At 38.2% G+C, this 25,050-nt stretch overlaps 1 protein-coding gene across 1 annotated transcript in view; it reads right to left on the bottom strand.

Annotated features, from left to right (window-relative positions):
- Positions 1 to 25,050, bottom strand: part of PIEZO2 (piezo type mechanosensitive ion channel component 2) — a 297,942-nt gene that overhangs the window by 145,357 nt on the left and 127,535 nt on the right. The window contains exon 4 of the mRNA XM_065667981.1: positions 12,509 to 12,551. Coding sequence (XP_065524053.1) covers positions 12,509 to 12,551 — 43 coding nt within the window. The remainder of the gene's footprint in view (positions 1 to 12,508; positions 12,552 to 25,050) is intronic.

Genomic DNA, 25,050 nt, shown 5'->3' with positions numbered 1-25,050 from the left:
TGTTCATTCACAACTGCATCTACTATAGCAATGAATCTTACAGTTGTGCGATCACTTGCCAATGTCATCACATAGCAGGTGGATGCAGTCTGATGGCAAATACACACACACACTTAAGCTACAGGAAGACAGCACATAAAAAGTAATCAGAGCAGTTTTGCATGCTGAAGCAGAAGAAAGAAATTTTATGACGGTGCAGTGAAAGTGGGAGGGAAGAAGAGATGACAGACCCAGAAGAAGACATATGTGCTGCCGTTTGCAGCAATATGGAACAAATATAAGAACTGTACTACCATTTCCACCCTGGCAGTTTCATTGTCCGCAGTTTACAGAATCAGATATCTAATAGTAACTCAATTCATTGTCATAGTGCAGAAACCAGGCTAGCATGCTGGAGAGAAGGTAACTTAGAGCCATTCCTCTTCTAAGACTGAGATGTATTTACATGATTAATGTTGCAAAAGAGTCTTTCACAGCTTGAGCATTACTTTGATAGTTGCCAAAGCTTTACTGGGGATCCCAAGTTTTCCTAAAGTTTCACCTTCTACAGCCATGTGACTGTGAAAGTCAACAACTCTTCCTTACAAAGAACACACATATCTATTTTCAGCCCTCACATTTATGAAGAAAAGCTGTGAAATGAGAAGCAATTTCACTCTCAAAGGTTAGAAACCAGGAGAAAAACAACATTTATTTTATATCATTCCACTTTGAAGCTATGACTGATTACTGATGACATGCAATTTAATTGATTATTTTAAATCTGACAATTGCAGAAAAGCCATGAAAATACTCCAGGGAGTGTATCTTTATATTTGCAAAAGAAGTAATCAACGTAGCAAGGACAAAAAATTATTTTTTGCTTCTTGCTAAACAATATTACATAGTGAATGATACAGATCTTTGGTATCTCCATCTGAGTGTACCTTTTACCAAATACCTCTTTACAGGAAGAAAAAAACAGAAACTATTAACATTTTCCAAACAGAATCATAGAATAGTTAAGGTTGGAAAGACCTTAAGACCATCAAGTTCCAACCCCCATGCCACGAAATAAGTGGCCAAGTTTTCAGAAATTACAGATACTGACATTCTCTCAGGAAGTCAACATTTTCACTGGCCCCAAAATTATGGCTTTGTAGTTCCATGCTAAAAACCCAATAATTCCCGCCCCTAAACTGACTGCTGTATGTGAGGTCTGCCCTTAATTTAACATGCAGAATTACAAAATCACTATAAATAAGAGATAGTCCTAAGGTGCAAAATTTTAATTTCTGTTTTGATCCAAATTCCTCTAGTAAACCTGCTTTTAAGACTGGAAGTGTGGAACTAGCCCATATTAATTCCTATTTTGTCCTGGACTATTAAATTATTCTATTTCCCAACAGGGTTGGAAGCAGTGGAAAGTAACTTTATAAAAGTATTTGGCTTGGCTTCTAAATACGCCATTGCTTTACTGTTAGAGAAACACTGTGATGTACGCAAACAACCTTCACCCATGCTGCCAAATAAATAAGTTTCAGGTTTGCTTGAAAGACTTCTCCGCATTGGGTTCATTTCAAAGTTGACTTTTCTTAAAGAACAAAAGATAAAACAGGTACAAAAGCTACAATGCAAAGCCCTGTAAAAGGTCAGGTCCCTAGGGTACGGTTTAAGAAAAAGCAACAACTATAAAGTTTCTCTAAGACTTAACTACAGTACAGTTCTAGAGGAGTTACACAGATTTCTCCTCAGTAGTGTTTTCCATTTAAAATATTATGCAAGCATGAAGGAAGAATGCTTATTGTAGTAAAACTGTTACTATATTAGAATCAGGCATATTAGGAAGCACAGGACTAAGGCAAGGCTGTTTTCAGCAAAAGTGCCTTTTGTAACAAAAAAAAAAAAAAGGAAAAAGGATTAGTGGATTTGGGGCTTTTGAAATACTATAGAAGAAACAGATTTAGGCACCACTTTCTTCAGAAAATCAGAAGCACAGCACTGATTCAGCTAACTTCCCAGCACTTGCAACGGAAGATTACAATGTTCCAGAGTTGTAAGGGTTCTTGAGTTACAAACCCAACTCCCAAAGTGACTCAGGTACTTGAAAGATGTCATTTTGATGCTTTTAAAGAGCTCAGAAAACTGTTCGAGTTTCAGCATTTCCAGAATCAGAGAGTCCCCTTTTTTTAAAGAAAAGTGACTTCGCAACCCTTTTGCCAAACTCAGCAAATTGGCCAAAATATGCCTAGTATTTAGCAGCCTTGGTATTACTGCAAGTCTCAGCAAGACAGAGTCCCTAGTGAGGAAGTAGGACCACTGCTGAATGTATACTGACACTGCTAGTCCTCTGTTAGATCTGGAAATAAATTCAACTTGATCCCTCAGAAAAGAAAAGTGAGGAACTCACTTATTCATGAAGCATCTTGTAATTAATTATACTGACGAGTTTCACATCTACCTGCAGTTGAACATGAGGTTTATTATAGGCACGTCACATGATTAAGAGATTTGTTATCTTCAATCAGATCTTTTGGTAGGTGCCCAGGAAGCTGAATAGGAAGCAGGACCGTCATGCTTTCCATGAGTAAGTGGCTTCTTGTCCTTTATCGCATATCCATGCAGAGGACTGCACAACTGTGTTTTACTTGTATAACAAACAATGTGATTTTCCTATGAACTACCTCTTGTGATGTCCACCTTGGATTATTAATATCTGAATTCTTCTACGTTAAAGAATTTAGAATTCTCTAAATTCTAGAGAATCAACTGCAATCTCTAAATACAGTTTATTAACACCAACTATTTTCATCTTGGTTCCATAATGCTTACTCACATGAGATGTACCCTTGAAGTCCACTGAGTTTCTTATATAATTGAGGACTGTGTGTTCAGAAATCTAGAAAATTCACAAGGCTGCTTTCAATGTTGTTTAAAAAGGTGTCAATGAACCCCAGAGGACATACCTTTCTTGGCATATTACAGATGTACTCTACAGATTAGCCATGATTACTATAATTATTTTATGTAGAAATTGTTTATGTTACCTGCTAAAAAAGAAAAATGGGGGACTAAACCCTAGAAAATCTCTTAAATCTGCTCAAATGAAGTTATTTCAGTGAATGTTTATGTATTTCATGATAAATAGTTCTATGACATTTTTAATAAAGACAGTTTTGAGAAAATCCGGTAAGCAAGGAAGCTATTACTAGTCTTAAGTGGTTTTAGCCATACAGTGATCATCTCCTGAAAAGCTTCCATAAAAAAGTCTCACTTGGTGAATCTCTCTCTACTGTTTCACAGGTGTGCAGCTCAAAGGCTACAAGACCATACTTAGCAATACTGAAAAATGTTCTATTGTATGATTATTAAGAAGAAATGTGTTTGTTTTGCAAAAGGTAGGCTGCAAAACTCATCCAAATCATATCCATCAAAAGTGAGCTTTTTTTATAACTAGCTTAAGTTTAGCTAGCACACTAAAAGGATCACTGGGAGAGAAGAGTGGAAGGGAAAGGAGAGGAGAGTATTTGAGTTGGAAGAGACCTACAACAATCATCTAACTCAACTACCTGACTACGTTAGGGCTAACCAACAGCTAAAGCATGTTATTGAGGACATTGTTCAAATGCCTCTTAAATGCTGACACCTTGGGGCATTGACCACCTCTCCAGCAAACCTGTTCCAGAATATAAACCATATCTTGGAATATACAGAAGATTAATCAAATTCCAAACAGGAATCTCACAAGTTAACCATGACAGATGCTGTATTTGCCCCTGGAGAGTAGTGTACTTCCTCACCCAACACATAAAGTGGTGCTACAAGTGTCCCTATGCTGCTGGGGAAAAATAAAACAAACAGCAAAAAGGATAGACTTTAGGATAGATGGATCCTCTCTGAAGGTCCTTCCATGTCAACAACTAAACCACCCTGTAAAGGGAATGGCTGCCCAGCTTTGCAGATACAGCCCAGGGCTGGAGTTAAAAGTAGAAATTCTTCATAGGCCACAGCTGTTAGGGCACCACGAAACACAAGTGGTAAACGGGGTAACAGTCCAGAACAGGGCACTTACTAGTTCTTATCTCTTTCAGATTATGCTCACTCCAGGGGTGAGTGCGGCTGTCCTGAAATTATTTCCTTCTCAGTGGGAACAATGGGATTAGGTTACTTCACAGGCTATTACAGTATGTCCAGCACAGTATATTGCTTGTTAACAGGCAACCAGCAAACACTTTGCTCAGAGTAACATGTGCCTGAGCACACTGGATTGACTACACACTTTCTGCAACATTGGAATGAAAGTGGACATTGGAATAAAATCCAAAAAGTTAAACTGGTTTAAAACTGGACTTAATGTGTTCCAATTTCAGTGCTTAATACTGACTAAAAAAATTCAGCTGATACAGTATCAGGGAAAAACAACCTTCAGTTTTCTTCATAACTTTTAAAACAATGTTTTTGTTCTTCACAAATATAATCCAATTTTTATTCTGGCTTTGTTTGTAACTCAGACTTTTATTTCAAAGTCTCACTTTTTGTCAGAACAGAGAAGAAAACTCAATTTAAGATAGAACCTCAGGCATGCAGTATACATCAAATGAAACTGAAAACACATTTCTTCCCCATTTCCCACACTATAAACAACACAAATACTTCAGCACACACATCCACAAATTCCACAGTCCCAGCGACCATGAAGTAACAAAACAAGGGAAGCTTTGAAAATTAAATTACAGCAACCTCAGTTCCCCTGTCTTCCCAGGACTTGGGACCCCGTGCTGCTCTTCACCTGGAGACAAGTGCACACGTGTGGGAAGTCTACCGCTTGCTGTCCATCGCCCCTTAAGAAAGTAAGTGCAGAGCTGCAGCTGGAAGGACATGAATAAGCCCTTCTGATGTGGTCCTCTGCCCCCTGATCCCTGCCTATTAATTAGGAAACAGCTAGACAGAGAAACCACTAAACTATCACCCAGAAGACAATTCTGTTATAATCAACAAACTGCTCTCTTATTCACAGCCTCCCAAAGGAAGGTGGGGAATTGGTTCCATCTCCTCAGCTCCCTGTGTTACATTTATTTGCTGTATTACTCATATGTAACTGTAACCACTGCAGAATAAATTCCCATTCATTAACTCCTAGGAAAGTTTGATGGGCATCATATACTAAAACAAAGACGTGCTAAGAATGCTGAGGAAGGCTATAAACTAATCCTTGTCAGATGTGAGGCCTGAGTGGGCAAAGCAATAGAAAGTATTAACGAAACATAGATTAACCTAATTTTTCTGATATGAAGCAATTAAAAGACAGTACGCTGAAAAAGAGAACCCTATTTAAGTAAGTGGGCATGCCTGGGCAATGAAAACTTAAGAACTTGCTTAAGTGCATTGTTTAATTGGAGACTAAAACAGGCACACAGGCTATTATTATATTAAAATTATTATATAAAAATTACATATATATATAAAAAAATTATAAATATATTATAGCTATAGCTATTTTCTCAAAAATGGTGAAAGAGGTGTCTGGCAGGGCTTTCCTCATATCCTTCTGATTGCATCACTGCACCCATTTTTCCTTGTCTTCCCAGAGTGAAATTACCCACTATTTGCAAAACACACTCAGACTACACTGTTTCTTTCAAATCAGCCTCTCGAGGATCAGACCCTGCAGCCTCGTGCAGGCCCTGGCTGAGGCCATGTTTCCAAAATGATGTCAATGGGAGCCTTGTCCAAGAAGGGACTATAGGATTCAGCTGTATGTGAAGAAAGGGTTTGAAATTATGGAACATAGTATCAGGATAAGACTTTATATTTCAAACATATATTTATTCTTTTTACTAAAACACTGAAGAGTGATTTACTAAATCACTGAAGAGGAGTGGGGGATGTCACTATAGAAAACCATATGGTACTTGGATTTCCAAGCCAGAATAGTGCATAATAAATATTTATAGAATCCAGTGGTATTCTCTTCTTTCTGTTTATTCTTTACATGTCACCCAGAGAAACTCTGGCGAAGCACCAATCAAACATCGAGCAAGTTACAAGCAACCTAAGCATGGAGGAGAGAGAGAAAACAGATCACCAGTAGGCTCATAACTAGCAACCTAGACCTGGAAGGAGGCATTTGGGAAGTGCCTCTGATGCGTCTGGATTCCAGCGCTCACCGCATGTCACGAGTGGTTTAGGAAATTGAGTTCTCAGTCTCTGCAAGGGGTAGGGAAGATATACACAGTATTTTTGGCCGCACTGAGCAGGGGCATGTGTGGAGCAGCTGCAAAAGCAGACATCCGTCTGCTCTCAGAGACCAACATAGGAACAAAAACGCACCTCTCAGTGATGACAGCTAACTTGCTCCTGGTGTCTGCTGGGAAAGCTGTGGCTCCCTACCTGTGGCACACAGGGCTGTTGTGTTTATTTTGCTTCAGACAAAAACAATGCATATTGTCCTCCTCCTCACCTTGTGATTAGAAGAGTAGTTGAAGGAGCTACTGAAATACATACAAGATCTGGAATATATCTTCATAGCAGCCAATCTTCTTACCGAGGGTCTAGCTCTGACAGAGCAAACTTTTGGTCTTTCCCTCTTTCCTTGACAGTCTTATTTCCTTCCCCGCTCTCACCTTCTTTCCCTTTCCTTTCCTTGAGGTGTGAGAGCTACTAATCCCCAATTACCATTTCATTCCTCAGAACTAATAAAAGGATTTTAAAAAATGCAGAACAAACCCACAAGTCAATACACAGTACTTTACTAACAGGAGCAGCTTTCACCCTTGATCACCCTCAGCATCACTTTAGCCAGAATCTGGGATGTTTCGTGTTGCACATTCTACATAGCTGCTGCTGCTGTAGAAACCATGCAGATGCGACACATTAGCATTATGTAGAATGGGAGTCACATACTCTTCTATTTATAAACATGTAACTTAAAATTACTAATAAACTTCTGCATACCACAAAACCAACAATAATTCAGAACCATTTTGAAGCAACCAACCAAACAAAAGTTGAATCTTCAATATGGAAAACTGAGGGGCTTACACAGATATTTACACTTGACTAAGAAATCAGTGCCCAAAAGAACTTTCCTCTGTGTCACTGAAACAAATATTTGTCATGGAAAACATACTTATCAAATGTTGCCAAAAGGGTAATAACCACACACCTGTTATTCTGCAAATATGTATTTTTTTAAACAGTTGGTATTTATTTGACATATAATAACAGTTATTAAATCCTTCTTAAGTCTGTTTTGTGGAACCATAATGTAAAGCATCACATACATGAGAGAAACACCATGGGAACAAACGTAAAAGGGGAATAGAAGCACTGTAAGTAGCTGCGTAGTTCAGTAGTTACCAGTCCCATTAGAAAATGCAACTCAGAGAAGGGTACTAAGGGGAAGACTGGAAATCTGGAAACCCTGCAGGACAATGAGTTTTAAGAAGCCCAAAACTGTTCATTTATATTTTTAGATAAATATTTAGATAAATTATTAGATAATTTCTGGGTCACAAATACATAACAACAGATTTCTGCGATCACTACTGAATATACTACATAAGGACATAAACTCCATCATCTGCTAGCTCAAACTAGAGAGATTTAGATTTTTTTTGAAGTCCTCCTTTTGATTTTAATTCCCTGCAGTGTGAAGTTGCAGCTTCCCCAAAGTTGTCTATGGCTCTTTCCAGACTTTGCACTGCAAGCCTCACCCCAGCTGTGAGCTGGGAAGACCCTACAGACTATGTTACAGGAGAAGACCAGCGCAATGTCTGACCTAATCATCTTCTCTCTTGCATTTTCATAGGCTTTATGCATTAAGCTCTCTTTTTAATTGCCAGAGTAGCCAAGAAATAATCACAGTCACTGTTAATTGTTCATAACTTTCACCCCAGAGTTTGAGTGAGCCATTTCTACCGGGTCTTTCGTGTGACTGAAAAAATCTGAAGCCAGTGAGATGAACAATGCCTTCTGAAACACATTTTTAGTCATTTTTGGAACAACACAGAACAGAGCTGACTGCTTTCCAGACATTTTTATGAATATCGGGGGTGCCGTCTAAACATGCATCAATAATGAAAAAAAACAACCCTGTGTTTGTTGTACATTATTTATTTAACAGAGGCAAAAAAAGTCAACCTATTTATCCACAAGTCTACTTGCTTTGGCTTAGATTATTAAAGAAACCATGTAAGATGACAGTTGGCTTGATGTGCAGTATCAGACATGCTCAGCATTTTAAACCATGTTTCTTGTGAGACAGCATAATACAAGCTAATGTTTTTCATAATTCTCCAAATTTCTCCAAAATTTTCTGTAGAAAATGCAGTCAGAGACTGCAATCAAGATTATCTTGGACGAAGATGATGACTACTATATGTTACAATTAGCTTATTTGTAATGTCACAAGAAACTATCAGTAACACAAAGACCTTCATTTAAATCTATCAAACCCACGTATACTCCATTTAATTGAAAAGCTTTTAACTCCAGTCATTTCCTGGATATAAAGCTACTTTACTCAAGCTCCACCATTTTTAATTTCTCTCACACTGAAAAGCAGCATCCTCAGCTCACAACTAATGCTTACATAAAAGCCTCACAATCAGATCTCTTGGTGCCTTTATGTTTGCCAGGATATGAAAACAACAGCAATGTAAACACTCTACTATTACAGAACAAACATCATGTAACTACAAAGCAGTGATGACATAACCTTTGTATTATCTGGGCTTAATTTTCTGCAATGTAAACTGACTGTCTGCATCTCCTGTTCATCAATGCACTCTAAAATGGCCTTTTAAGAGGACCATTTCATATATTTTTTTTTCCAGTTCTTAAACAAAGACATATTTCTCCTCAGGACATTACTTTGAATGTCTTTCCTTTTATGTATCTAAACATCTTGCTTCCTCCTGAATAAGAATGTGCTCTCTCAAACAACACATTTAAATGTAATTGATATTTCACAGCTGACTCAGGTGTGCCTAAGTTAACAGCTTGCAGAAAATATGTTTTTACATAGCAAAACCAGTGCCGCTGCTCTTCTTTTCTTTGTGTTGATACACATAATACGAGAACAATTTTAGGGGATCAGCCCTAATGTAGCTGTTTCTCACTAGCCTATCAGTGGCCATAAAGGGGTGCCTACTGATGACAATAAGACTAGGGAAAGTATGTAGTGATAAACCCCCAGAATAATCTCTCAGGTCTGAAAGATCTGCAGACCTGGGATTTCTACTCCTGTGACTGTAAGTTAAGTGCATTTCCTGCATAGAAATATTACATATAGCAATGTGTATCCCTTTGTTTACTTTGGAAACTATTCCTTAAGGCATAAGAAATACTGATCTTAGGCAATGACATACAATATGATATTAAAGAAATATTGCTATAAAGGAGTTAATGCTGGACTTCATAAATATGTTATGGATCGTTTAGTCAACCAAATGGTTAGTGCTGATACATTACGGTCATAAAAGTCTCATATCAAAATACATGCAAGAATATGACTATCAAAAAACCCCCAAACCTTAACTGTTCTACCTGTTTAAATGACCTTATTTTTCTTGTTCTCTTTTTCCTGGTTTTGTGAAAAAGCTGATGAGAACACATTTGCTTCTATCATTATGGCAAGCCGAGTACATTAAAATTTTCACCCTATCTGTTCTAACTAATGTGCTGTTTCAGTTAAAGTTACTCCAGGATGCAACCGATTTCTCAGGATGCAGAAGTGCCATCTGAAAGCCTTTCTTCTTTTTTAACTAGAATGGTAATAATGGGATCTGCACAGTAATCTCTTCAATGTATTTGCCTCCTCTCAGGCAGGCTTCTCAGCTGTAATTCATCGAATCATAGAATCAACTAGGTTGGAAAAGACCTTTAAGATCATCAAGTCCAACCTTTACCCCAGGACAGCCAAGTCAACCAATAAACCATGTCAGTAAGGACTGTATTTTTTGAACATACTTTTTGAACGCTTCCATGGATGATGATTCTACCACTTCCCTGGGAAGCCTCTTCCAATGCCCAACTACCCTTTTGGTGAAAGTATTTTTTCTAATATCCAGTTGTAATTAAGAATTAAGAATAGTCCATTTTCCATGCTGCACATACATTTCATGTACACAGCCAGTGTGGGCTCTCGTTGTTTTGAAACATCTCCCAAGTTGGAAATTGCCACAAATAGAACTTCTTATGAACTCAGCTTAAAAACTTCATCCATTTTCCACTGGCAGTTTCAAACCACAGACCCAAGGTATCAATTCCTTCTAGCACTCCTCAAAACTACATTATTTTTCCCATTCTGATGGAGACAAAGAGCCCAGTAGCTACTAAGTTGTAATCTTAAAAGAAGAATGGAGCAATGAAACAATCAATATTTTACTGTAGTGCTCTTCACACGTGTATGGTATGCTGAATGAAATGTTCATCAAGAAACTTGAGGAAAGAGCACAACCCATTAGAAAGAACCTCTCGACAACATCCAGCTTAGTAACGGAGAGTGTGCAACTTTCACTAATATCCAAATCTTTTCTTATTTGCAGTGCTGTCAAAAAGATTCTATCTCTAAAAAGACAACATACAGTAAGGCGTCACAGTTAAGGAATTTCTAGGCTGATTCTTGATTTGTCACTGTGCCTTCTCAAGTTGGTGTTTATGAACCACAGCCCCCACCTACCCCAATGCTGTAATGAAATGGAATCACAATTTTCCTTTCAATCAATACTGTTTCTTGTGCTATCCTGCATAACAGAAAATACAGGTTTAGTACACTTCACTTTATGTTTGCTAAAAATATTTTTTAAAACTTCTAAAAATTCCTAATACTAAAAATTTGAGACAAGAAAATTTTTGAATTAATTTTGATCAGGTACCTATCCAGTATACGTATATATACCTATACTTACAAAATACTGACACTATGAAAGACTGCAATTTTCTACTCAGGTTGCCTGTATTACTGGGGCATTTTTATGATTATGGGGCAGTAGAAGAGACATATTTTTATTTAGTGATCTGATTAAAGTTTTAGAACATTTCTTACTGGTGGGAATCTATGAAAGGAAAATGCCCATGTTTCCTCAGTTACAAAATGATAAGTATTGCAGATGAGTCCGGATTTTCAAGTTGTGATAAAAATACATGGCAACAAAATGTTTGGTTTTGTTTAAAAATGTTTGGCCAAAATCTTTACAGGAATGACTGTACTGGTAAAAGGAGATTTACAACAGAAATGAATTTGAACTCTACATATTATTTGGTAAAGGAAAAGTGGTTTTATTGTTCTGTTACATTTCACTTTTAAACTAACCCTAGCCTGTAAAGCTACAAATATATCAAATAAAAGCTAGATTTCACCAAGACAGATCTTTGTCACATTCAAAAGTGATTTTCTTTTCTATGTTTCCTTTGAAGAGCCAAAATTATATGTACCAATGTAATATCTATGGGTGTGACAATAAGGACAGATTGTTTCCATGCACTTCTATGTCTACTACACTGAAAAGAGCACTGTCCTTCAATTTTTCAAATGTAATGTCTAAGATGGAAATTGAATATATTTCGCTGAACAAGTAAACCATGTTTTGTTGTAACAAAACTTCCTTTGGTGTAATAAAAATGTTATGCAAGGTAACAGCCAGAATTAAAATGCAGCTTGCTTTTTGTTTGTGAGAAAGGAAGCAAGTAAGTGAATTTGCTGTTTCATATTATTTGTATGGCTATTTATTGATTTCAGAAAGTCCTAACTGACTCTAGGGTTTGCTGAGATGCCCCAGACAGTATACAACATGAAGATATGCAACATTCTTTCTTGCCCAGTCAACAGTGACCCAAGCATATTAGTGCACAATTGCAAGCCATTCTACTGAGGGAAAACAGCAAAATTTCATTCAAGCAGACAGCAAATTCTTCTGCTTACCAATTTTAAAAGAATAAACATGAGATTGAGCATCTACATTTTAACATCATATCACTTTTTACTGGGCTTGGCCTAGTTTAATTTACTAGACATACATTTCTGGTATGATGACCTAGTAGTTAAGTTTGGCTGCAAGTTTTTGCACTTGAAGAATGCTGAATTCTGTTTTTTCCTCTGATGCTAAAAAGCTATCTGCCAGCTTTGGTCCTCTTTCAACTTCATTTACTTTTGTCAACTAATACATCACAGGTTAGGAGTTTCATGGAAAAAATAATATGAACAAGAGCAGTATTTTCATTCATAAGTAAGACTTTTGCCCCATAGTGTGTCACCTTTTCTAATACTAGCATGCTGTATAGCTGCCAGCAAAAAAACATTACGAACCAAGTTCATATAGTGAATAAGTTGCTTCAGATAGACAGGGGAAAGAGGACATTAATGGAACAGTTGAACATGTATGCGTATGACACCACATAACTTCCTCTCTAAATTTGACCACATAGATATGTTTGATCAGCTAAAATAAATAATTCTGCAAACTTTCCCATGCAGTTTTTCTTCCTTTTCTTTTTTCAGTGGTAAAGAAACAAATTTATGGCTTACCTTTCAAAACCAATCTGCCTTAATGTTTTCTCCCACGTTGAACCTATACAAAGAGGAGAAAAAACAAACACCCTCAGTAAAGAACCTTTATTATATGAACTTTCTTACTCTTCTCCTTTCCTTGTGCAGCTGGGATCTGTATAGTATGGTGATTTTTCCACCCCTACAGAAGTACTTGTAAATAACATCTGTTTTCCCTCGACTGAAGAACTGTTAAAGAGAGGCTACCACCGGGTGACATAACTGGGTGGAGGGGTATCAGCCTATGTAATTTCTTTACATTGCAAGGCAGCCGGTCACTGCTACAGTTCACTGCAATTCCAAGGGTGGTCTCCTCTCCTAGAGCAATGTGATCTGTACATGACTCCTGAAAGTGCTGAGCTGGCATCTCACATCACGCACTCTTCACATTTCAGCTTTTCATTTTACTGCAGTGTTCTCCTGATTCTTGCTGAAAGCTTTACAGCTCCTTCTGAAATCCAGCCCTTTTATTTTTAAGCAAAAGCATGAAGATGTATTTCTGCTTTATTGTTTAACCCTTCACACTCATACAAAAAGCTGCAAAGGATTCTTTCTTAAAATCATCAAGGACTCAGCCCCACAAACTGTTCAAGTGGCAGACTCATCCAAAGAACTGCCCTCAGTATTTATGATGCACTTAATATAACTTTTACCTAGATTTTCTTAAATACACCCCACTGCCCCCTGCAAGCATTAGGTGATCAGTTATCAGCACTTGGTAGTTTTTTTGCTTATCGCCAGTCTCTTTCTTGCTACCATTATGTGGTCGTTATAAATACAGGCTATTCTCAGGACAGATCTCTCATCATGCAGGTCTGCAAGGCAAATACGTAGGAGGACATGAAGCTGGGTCATAGTTTGCTCTCTGTCTTTTTACATTCCTGTGGGAAACATAGCAGGACTGCATACAATGTAAGCAACTACAGTTGTTTTTGAATGCTTCATTATACTGAAATGAGAGAAGTAACAATAACACCTGTTGCTGATGCAGTCAGTCACCTAAAGGGAAATGAAAATAAGGAATAAACATTCCCTGTGAATGACATTTAGTAGCACCAGAGAAACCCAGAGACAAGCACCAATGTTGCCAAAAAGTAGTGAGAAAAAAAAGCATAAAGACATGAAAGCAAGCGATTTTGTCTGACTTAAATCTGGAAAATGTCAGGATTAAATATATATTGTGCAGTGAGTGCCCATACAAAAACTATAACAGAATCAGGAATTAGATTCTTTCTACTGCAGTCCAAGTCCTACTTGACAAATTAATATGGGAAAAGTGGTGACATAACAGTATCAGTCAAAAAACCTTGGTAGCTATATCTCTTACCATCACTACCTTTCCATTCTGGTAGTACTTTTTAAAGGTCAGTACTTTTTAAAGCTCAGAAACCAGTACACGCCATGTTTGTAGTATGGTATTTATCTCTAATCTGCAACTGTTAAATATTTGAATAAGATCTAGCAGATGCTTTTCATCTTTGAATTTGGAACACTTACTGCTAATCTAGATAAGAATCTAAAAACTTGACTTCTAAGAAGTTTTGGGTTTGAGGTTTTGGGGGTTTTGTTTGCTTCTTTGTTTTTTTAACAAAACCCTAGCAACAGAATTCTTTCTACTCAATTGAGTAAAATTTTCAGCTCAGCCCAAGGAGAATGTGGTAAATTTCTAAAGTAATGATACAGTTTTTCGGTACAATATTATCTAGTATCTGCCTGGTTTGCATATCAGACTAAGTACTTTAAAACTGAAATTAATAAAAGCCAAAAAGTTGATTTTCTTATAGGCCTATGTCATGCAAGGCTTCCTTAACAGTTGCTAACTGGACAGCCAAAGAATGAAGCTAACATTGGCTTGTGGAAAATAAATTCCTTGTGTTAATCTCTGCTTTTTAGAAAGAGGAAAAGAAACTACATTAAAGTTTATGTTCTTAATATCAACCAAATTCCGACATGTCACTCTGTACAGGAAGGATGTGGGTTGGCTAAGGAGGGCTGGTTCACAGCTGGTTCCAAAGGCGGTCAGTATACTCCAATATACTCTTCTGGAACCCCTTCATCACTCAACTTCTCACCGCCAGTCGCTTCAAACTTCAGTCACACACATATTTTCAGCAAAAGGCTCTATAAACCTTTTCTGATGATACTTCAGGGCAATGGACAAAAACCTTTTCTGTTCAGGACTGTTACAGCTACAGCAAGCAATCAGTATAAAATCACTTTTAATTCCATTCAGTCCAAAGCAGGCAGGGATCTCAGGCCCATATCCAGCAGAGTACACAGAAATAAGAGGACCAAAACCAAGGTGGAGAAAGCTCTACCCTCACTTTGTGGAAAAAAAATGAGTCAAGTTCTGTTCTGGAATAATATTTGATCAGCACAGGGAGCTTCTACTGTGGTGCCTGTATACGCTTGAGGTGAGGCAAGACTTCTGCCTGTACAACTGCCTACATACAATAGCTTTCTTCAACACTGAGTTCATATTTTATAAAAATAAGTCTTCTAAAGACATCTTTAAAGCAGGACAACAAACGTTCTCACACACATTTACCAAAAAAACCCCCATAAACCCCAAATTTAATGCACAGTACAATAAATGTCAACATTTCATTGAGATAAATAAAGAACCACTCCATTAGCATCTTCTATTATGATTTCTCCCCTAAACCCACCACCATCTGCACGCCCCTGGAGTATATCTGGTTTCATGTAGCACTGATGAATGAAGTAATTGTTAAAAAGATGAGTGTCACTCCACAGGTAAGTGCAGGGCAGACAAAAGCAGTTCTCCATATAGTTTATGCAATCCTTCTGGCTCTGAAAGGGTATTCAACAGCTTTTGAAGTTTGAAGATTTGAAGAGTGCTGAAGAAAAGAAATCTCAACAGTACTTTTTAAGCAAAGACTAGTGCTGGCATCTTTAGTCAGTGTTTCTATGCTTTCCACTGTTGTGTACACTAGTATGAATTTTTCACCCCATGATTGGCTACACTTCAGTTGTATGATATATAGGGAGTCCTACAGGGAAGGGGGAGAGGAAAAAAAGCAAAAGAGAAAGGGAATTGGGTCTCCACTGGTTTGAAATAATCTTTTGGCTGCAGCTGGCTAGCAGAACATGCTTTGAAATGCATGTGACTCCTATGAAGCAGAGCCTGCCAAGAACACAACTAACATTTCATATTAAAAAAATATACATCTTTTTTATGGAGTCTTATTTTAAAATGTTTATGATCTAAACATTCCGTTTTAAGATTTGCCAATTCCATTCTCAATAGTATCAACTTCTACGCTGCACTAACAGCCAAAAGTAAATACCCTGAGGCAATAGCAGCACCAAGAAGAATAACGCTATTAAAAGTCTAGAAAACTTATTATTCGATTTAAACCTTACCCAGTGCTTCCAAAACATCAAACAAGATTTAAGTCACGTAACTCTTATTAAAATCAAAACAGGAGTTTTTCACGAATTAAAGACTTGATTCTGCTCCTAAAGAAATCGAGCACAATTTGGCTATTCAATTCAGCCTTTCTCTCTGCCAGGACTGTAGAAAACATTCACCTGTCGACTTTCAGATTCAGTCCACTGCTACATTTCAGTTGCTAAGTTAATTTGGCTTCTCTCTGCTTTCTGTTTTTTACCACCATGTCAAAAATACCAAAACTGTTTATAAGAGTGCCTTAATCTGGTATCCATGTAATTAAGCTTTTGTTCCAAATATTTGCTCCAGAGAGCCTGACCATTCCCATCTTTTCCAAAGATTCTGTTTCACATTAACAGTGGTAGCTTTAAAACTCTTCACAAAGAGGAACCATCATGTACTTCCAGAATTACTGTTCACATTTAATAGGAACAATGGTAAAATGCACATCATGCTCACATATGTACTCAATGAAATCCTATCATAAGAATGAGAGTATAAGAATATCAGACTTAAGAAGACAAAAACATTTTTCTGAAGTGAAAAATTGTCTTCTTTGACAGGTAGCCTCTCATTTATGTGGCAGTTTCCACATTTGGGTTGTTTTGGTTACAACCTTTTGCTTACTACAAACTTACTGTGAATGAGAGGATTCATAATCCACTGCCAGGTTGCTCACCTTTACAAAACATGAAGCTGCCTAGCCCTGAAGTGCCATGGTAGGTTTAGGAAAAACACAAAATAACATATTCATAGAAACACAGAATCATAGAACACCAGGTTAGAAGGGACTTCAAGGATTATCTGGTCCATCCTTTCTTGGCAGAAGCACAGTCCAGACAAGATGGCCCAGCACCCTGTCCAGCTGAATCTTAACAGTGTCCAGTGATGGGCAAAAATACTGGAAAAGTGATTTTCAGCCATTCATGGAGGTTGTGCAACTATTCCCTTTGAACTATATCATGCCCCATCTGCCACAGACAGGTACAGCTGAGGTTTGTAGCTGGCATATTACTACCCTTCTGTGTCCATGCTGGTCTTTTAATACAGTTCAGGAGAGTCTGCTTTGAGCAAATATTTTACCATGCTTTGGTTTGCATAACAGAGTGACCTCTGAGGGCACAAACTGGATTCTTTTCACATGAAACTAAACCGCACCCCAAGGACACAACTGTTGTGTTTCAACCACTAATGGGCATTAGGTCCGCATGACCAGACCAGAGCTAATCCACACTAAACCCCGCTAAAAACACGTGTTGTGTGGTGGCCAGGGACTCTGAACTAGATGCTTCACCGCTACCATGCTATGCTGCTTGCTAAGGCAGATGCAGCTCACTCCACCACTTCCAGTCCCAGTCCTAGAGTGCACCCCCGAAAAGCTTTCCAGCTATGGTCACAGCAAGAGTCAGGATATTCACCCTTAGCATTGTTTTCTGGGCTGTACCCATATCCACTACAGTGAGCAGGAGCCTTTCTACCGCCCTGTACAAGCAGGGTTGGACCGGATGCTCAGCACAGCCACACTCCCCATAAAACACTAGGAAGCCAGTTCTGTAAGGCACAACAGCAGATTATTTCATTTTTAAAACAACTTCTCAAGGAGAAGGAATAAGGAAAATCTGGGCTATTACAGTGTGCTGTGCACATGGAAGAGACTAAAACCACCAGTAAAACAGAAGAAGTGGAGGGCCAGTGGTCTAGGATTCTGACTAGATGAAGAAAGTGTTTACTGAATACATACCAAGAAAGAGGTCATTCAAAGAACAAAGTCTTTACTTGCCTTCCACTCATACAAGCTTTCAACAGATTTTTGACTGAATAAAGAGCACAAATTTGATCCCTACATGATAATGTCATGTGAAAGATTTATTGTGTATTTTCTCCTGTGCTGAAAATATTAAATTATTATCGTGAGACAGAAAATTGCTTTCCTATTAAAAAAGAAATCTTGACTCATTTCATGTTAACCGGAAAAAATAATCATCATCAAAACCACTACTTCTCCTCTGAGGAGATTTTAATGAGTGGGAACTTTTAATAATAAAATGAGCAGACTAGGAATATAGAGCAAAGTGCAACAGTACTGACACTATGCTTGTGTGTGTGCACAGAGATGCATATTGCTTTAAAATAAGTATTAAGAAGACAACAGCTATGGTAAAGCGATTAACAGCTGTATTTGGCAGTCACCTCTTCCAGTCTGCAACCTCCCTGGGTGCTCTGGGAATCCAGAAGGGTCTGAAAAGCTCCCACACATAAGTGGGGAGTGTAGAAGCAACTCCACTGCTAATCTATATTCTTTGCTTCGATCTTGATTAGCATCAGAATTAGCAGGCTGGGGAACTATTGTTTTTAAAATTGGTGATGTAAGCTAAGGTACATAACACAATGTGAAATAATCCCGGTGAACCTGGGACGTAAGTGATCCGGCATCCTGCCACTCACTGGTCAGACTGCCACATGGAGGCAAGGACAGATCCCAGCTCACTTTGTGTGATGGTAAGACCAGTGTCCCTGAGCCTGATCCAAAGTCTATAGAAATACCTGGACAGATTTACACTGAGTTAATGGGCTTTGATGGTTTGTCTGAAATGGAAACAAATAGCAGTAAGAAATAGTAAAAAAAGTAATCTGTTTTTCAGTAACATAAATAACAGCTATTATTTCTACCCCACTAATAAACTACAAAGGCATAGTGTTCTGTGGATAGTCCCTTTGGGAGAATAGGAGCAGAGGAAGAAAAAGTTTTAAACTTTAAAACATTAAATAGGACGCATTTTTAAATGTGAAGATTATATATTTTTACATGAGAATCACACACACCATTTCATATGTGAGGATGACTTGCTAATTAAACAGCAAGTTTAATTCCACAACAGATATGTGGAAGAAATAATAACGTGGAGAAAGGAAATTTGGGAAGGTGCTTTCTACATTTCTTCTTCCATGCCAGATATGTTTAAAATGACACCCAGGTAATAAAGCAAACTGAAACTGGCTGAATTGCTTCACCTTTTCTTTAATTAGCTTTTCAGGATGACAGGCTCCATAGTTTTCATAAGAATAATTACTTCTTTTGTCTGCTTAGGTATAGTATACCAAAACCATTTACAGGCAGTCTTTGCCCACAACACACACATGCTTTAAACCACACTTATTTTAAGCCCATTTCATTTAGAATTTGTTTCCTGAACAAGGCAGCAAAACATCAAAACCCACAGCACTAGGAAACCTTTAGGGAATGTGTTTCAGATGAAACCTGAGATAGCTAGTTAATGGATAGCTTTTTTGTTCTTGCTGTTTAATCTATTATTTATCTATTATTTGCTGCAACGGTTGGTTGGTATATTTTAGCCTGAATTTCCAAGAATACTGGAGATTCAAATTCATTTTGGCATCTTTTGTTTTTTAAATAGACCTCCTCCCGTGTCCCCATGACAGTAGACTACTGCAAAAAAGGATGAGAAAAAGGACTTTACACACTGGGCGAAGCAGAACTTTGTAGGTATCCTGGTTTCAGTAGGTCACTAGCACAGAATTATTCTGCAGGATTAAAGCAGGAAAGAATCACATGGTCCACAGAAATAACCAATCTATTACCCTTTTTTTACAACAGAAAAGGGTGTCAGGGCTCTGAGGAGCAGCCTCAAAGGAAGGCGACATTTCCTGCCATTGCCTTAGGGGATACCAACCTCAAGTCAGAGAGTCACTGAGCTTAACAGCGGAGGAGTTCTGCTCCAGACCTTTCAGAAAGGAAGCCAAATAATAACTAAACGGGCCCATTTTCAGACATGGAAGACTGGCTTTACTTTGTTTTTCAAAATAAAAGCAAAAGAACTTTAAGAAAACTTGCAAGTTTTATTTTCATAAATGTGAAGAAAATTAGATTTTTCTCCATTTTTGTTGGCAGAGAAATTCTCTCTGCCACCGCAACCAACATTGCTCTGTCTGCTAAATAGTATCTTGGAAGCAAGGTTTTCACGTCAGAGCATAATTGACAGGCACCCTTCCAATTTCTAGAGCTAGCCTCTGCTTAGCTTTATTGTAACATAATATACTGTTATGAATAATAATGTCAGCCTAGTTTCAATGTCAACCTATGATGAACATATGCAGTGTACCAGCGCAAGGAATTTGCTTTTCATTGTCCCATTTTCTCTTTTTGTCTCATCAGAAGGAGAGGTGAGCAAATGTTTCTTCTGGAATTCTGCAGCATAGACATATGAGCAGGGGAAGACAAATAACAAGTAGGTCTTCAGGAGCACATCCATATACAAGAAACTATGGATGAGAGCAATAGGGTCGGGAAACTAGGAAATCTTGCACAGAAACAGGAGGAACATTATGATGACAAAAACCCATCACATTACAGTGGCGGTATCTTTGACTCCATACATTTTGTAATGTATGTCTCTTCTCTGAGATTGGTTTTTTTTACATTGATGTTTTTAAAGATAATACAGAACCATTTCATTCACTTACTCTCAGAGATCTCTTCAGAAGAGAAATCTGGATGCAGAGGGATGTGCTCCTTCGGGCAGTAGTGTAAGGCATGCACACAGACTCCAACAGCTGAGGAGAGGGAAATGCTTCTATGAGATGTTATTTTTCCTCCCTAGCAAATATAAAGATGGCTTATCTAGTTCAGCTGACAAGTATAAACATGTGTGCACTGAACAAAGGGTTACTTCTGCTTTAATTTTCTTTGTATTTTCAGAACTTACAATTCTGTGATTTCACTCGAATTTTCTCAAAGCTCTAAGTCTGTGAGAACAGGAAAGCTGTCCTCACAAACAGCTTTCATAAACAAAAGCGCAAAGCTCTCCCACCTTCCAGCTCCCATTCCTCTCCATCAAGAGACTGCAGCTATTGAGCTGCTCAGGGAAAACGAACAGGCAAAAGAACTGGAGAAAACAGAAGGTGATGGGTTGCCAGTCACAGACTCAGCCCAGTTCTTCACTTCCAGACATGGGTGCTTCTAAAACACTGCTGCCACCCCGTCGGTGAGGAGCTCACATGGGCAAGGGGGTGGTGAGGAGTTTAGCTAACTCCAAACGCACAAGTACACATAATTCAGCATGCCCAGCAAAGCCAGGAGAGACGAGCATCCTACTCTGCCCTCCTGCAACTTCTTCCCTGCTAGCAGGGGACAAGAGGCACAAGTAAGTACTACTGATCTGTGCTCTGCTCATGACCTATGAAATAGCTATGCTGAAGCCACCAGAAATGCCCAGACAGATTTCATCTTGTTCCAATGCCATGGGATTGTGTTTAGCTTCGTCTATAACAGACTGCAGGATTGCATCCAGTATACTAGCAAATAATTTCCCAACACTTAATTAGTTTTCATTAGGATGCCACAAATAGCATGAACACTATCAACAAATTAAAGAAAACACTGGCTTGCCTAACAGTTTCCATTTTTAAAAGTGCTCCACGCTTTATCTTGCACACTTCCAATAGTTTACTAATAGTTTGCTATTTCTATAGTTATGCACTTAATTAGGAGTATTAGGAGTAATTTCTCCCCATTTAGCTTGGCTAAGACTAAGCCAAAAAGTAAGTAAAAGCACTGAAACTTCTGCCATTCTCACAAGTTATTAAATGACAAGAGTATCTTCACACTTACTTAAAGTCTGCTTATTTTGTCCTCTCTGGAATGTGTTTTATTTAAGTGCTTCATTAGGGTATTAACAGGGTCATACCTTTTGAGTAAATACTGAAGAGGATGATGAGCGGTAATAATTTCCTACTCAGCAGGGATTTTCATGTTACTGAAATCATGGGCAATTTAGACGTGTGACTCTCAAATGCATTTTGAAATCATGCATTTTATTTATTCACGTGCTGCTTCGTTGCCTCTAAAAGCGGTATTACAGCAGGGCTAATAGAAAAGGGACAAACAGTACACTGTATTGTCTGCATCTTTTCAAAGAAACATGGCCAAAACCAGCAACGCTTCAAAGCTAGCGCCTGTTGGCAAGTCTTCCCAATCCAAGCAGATCTTACAAACTGGAATGTTGCACAGTGGGACCAGTATATCAGGTTATGGAGCACAGGTGCAATCAATGGCCTTAGAAAATAAGCAGTTTATAAAGTATCTTCATGGGTGTATTAATAAAGCATCCTGGAAACATCTTTGTTGTGCTGAAAATAAGACATACCAAAAACGATAGTGCTGAAGATGACTTGTATTAAGAATATTGGCCCAATTTCTAAAACTGTTTGTCTCACCCCAAACTTTTATCTGCATCAATTTTAGAAAACTACTTGTACTGAATATACAAATCAAGCCATCTTGGCAATACTCTTTGCAAGGGATAAAGCCTGTCAAAATTTCTTGCCTTCGCCAGCTGGAATGCATTGAGTATATATTATGTGGTTGCAAATTTGAGCTATTCACTGCAGTGGGAGATACTGTACCCACTACAGGCTGAAAGAGAAGCAAAGAAACAGAGGAGAGGAAAAAATATGTTCAATAGGAAAATGGGATGTAAAGTATAAAAGGCATTCATTTCTTATAAAGAACAAATCATATATAAAACTATTGTGTTATATTGGAAAGAGATTTAAACGCCAAATACCGCACTAAATCTAAAACTAATTTAGATCCAAATTAATCTAAACTTAATTTAATCACCATTTATCTGGAGTGACTGTAAAGACACTTTTCATGAGAAAAAAGATTAACACAGTCTAAAACTGCACATCACCCTCTACCTACTATTCTGGAAAGCAGGTTTAGTGATGGAAATAATAATAATTAAAAAATGTCTATCTATCCCACTAATCCATGTTTGTATTGATATCAACAATTTGGTATGTTTCTTTTTTAAAGTCAGAAAACAAAAAGTAGTCAGACTCAGCCAGGGCTCTTTGTAATATTTCATCCAGCTTTCAAAACTGTATTTTCAAGGTACATTTCCTGGAGTTTTTACACCTTTGACATCATCACCATATCTGTATGAGACAGAAGGACAAAATGATGCCTAACTGATCCTGCTTATGGGGGAAGAGGTCTCTAGAGAAAAGGGCAGAGGGCTCCATGCACTATTATCTAAACACATGGAGATGCAAGAGGGACTCACTTCAAAAGGACACTGCAATTGTTTGTGCTCACAGATGTTTGTCCTAAAACATCTGGTCTCCAAAATTAGGTTGCAAAGCAGATGACATTGAATCAGAGTCAGGATCTCGTGCCTTATTCCATCTCAGAGACAACCAAGCTGTGGTGTTAGCCACACCTTCCAGCTATGCACCCACTGTCACATCAGTGGAGGTCTGAAGATGAGCAGCTACAGACTGCAAGGACTTCCCATTCTGCCCTTCACAGTTCTGTCAGGAGGGTAATTCATTTATGGCAGCTGTTCCCCACTACTCATGCAGCTGCCCATGGACTAAACAGGGCAGATATGATGGGACAGCAAGCCCCCTCTGGCAGGTACACAGCCTGGCCCCACTGCAAAATAAAACCACCAGCTAAGCATAGTCCAAAATGACAAAAACTTACTACAGTTATCCATTATTAATTTCTCTGGTTTCTTTTTTCATGCACATTTAATAACACACATCTCCACGTCTCTTGTTTAAAGGTTTATCGTGGATATGCCAATATCAAAAAATACACTGTTTCTAAGCGGTTGAGAACTGACAAGATTTACAGTACTTCAGCCTTGGCTGGCGACAGTCAGCCTAGGGTACATCTAAGCATCAGCTTTTATAAACAGTCTATGCATTGTCCACTGCTGCAGTGTAAATCAAGCATGAAAACTACTCCCACAGACATGGCTAACTTGAGTATCCTCCTCAACAGACAGAAAATTCTATCACCAGGCCAAGCACTTAGAAAATTGAAACCACAGGAACTACATGAACCAAAGTACACCTGGAATGTGCAATCCCTTCAGAGGATCCAGAAATCCATAATCTCACATCAACCAACCTTACAAAGTCTGCACTGATTGGCAACATACGGTAAGAGGGGTCAGTGGATGGCCTAACACATATTCAACACAGCAAAGATTGCAAGCTACTGGTCAAACTAGAAAAGTTGTGACCAAAAGCAAACTCTACTTGTCAGGTATTTGGAGGCCTCTGTGAAACACTTCCTGCCTGCTGGCACAGTTTGTTAAATGTCAGTTTTACTGTCCACTGTGTACACCACAGGCATCCAAAAAAGCAGCAAATGTCACTGTCCAACTTAATGGGACCCAATCTTATGATGTGAACATTCGGTTATTTTTAAAAGGGGGGAACCTGTCATTCTAAAAAAATTAGTATAATTCACTTTATATGTTCTAGAATTTGAACAAGTCACACCACTAATAAAATAGGAAAGTCTTTACTGCTACTGTTACCTTGCTCTTTACAGAAAAATAATGAAATGTTAGTGGGGACCTCTTCAACCCACAGAAGAGTGAATTGATTTCTCTTTTGTCTCTCCATTTCCTTCTCCTTCCACTCCAGAACTGCTCAGCCCATCCTAATATTCCAACTCCATAGCGGGAGGCAAAATTTGTATTCTTCATGACCCTGTCTTAAAGCACTCTTCATGCCAAACACTCCAAAGAGCCAAAAGTTTTGAGGCAAGCAAGGCCAACCTTTCAGAGGAAAAACAAGGAGCAAGCCCAAGATTAGTCCACAAATGTCAAAAGAAATCTCATGCCATTAAGGCTGGATGTGCAGGTAGACAGCTACAGGACATGTTTATTTTCTACATCCCCATTCTCCACCTCTTTCCAAGGACAAAAGATGCTGACTAGGTCAAAGTCCTGCACTAGGTCAGCCCCACCACCCAGTACTCACTGCAGCTGTGTGGAAGAAGAGCTGTATTCAAATTGCTCGAGAATTTTGCTCCTGTGTCAAGAGGTAAAAACCGGCTGATGTAGTTGAAGAAAAAAAGAAACAAATACAAAACCACAAAATAGAAAGAAAAAACCTTCATATGGCATTAGTTACATATTACCTGAGATTTTAAAGCAATTTCTAGCTTTAAGTAAATACTACTCAAGTCAAAACTATGTACAGAATTAAGGATCAATTCACAAGAGAGATTTTAGGCTTTGGGTAGATTTTTTCCTATTAGTGCCTCATAATGAAGTAATTG

Source organism: Lathamus discolor, chromosome 2 (genome assembly GCF_037157495.1).
Source record: "Lathamus discolor isolate bLatDis1 chromosome 2, bLatDis1.hap1, whole genome shotgun sequence".
NCBI classification, from domain to species: domain Eukaryota; kingdom Metazoa; phylum Chordata; class Aves; order Psittaciformes; family Psittacidae; genus Lathamus; species Lathamus discolor.
This window is presented reverse-complemented; position numbering and strand designations above follow the sequence as displayed.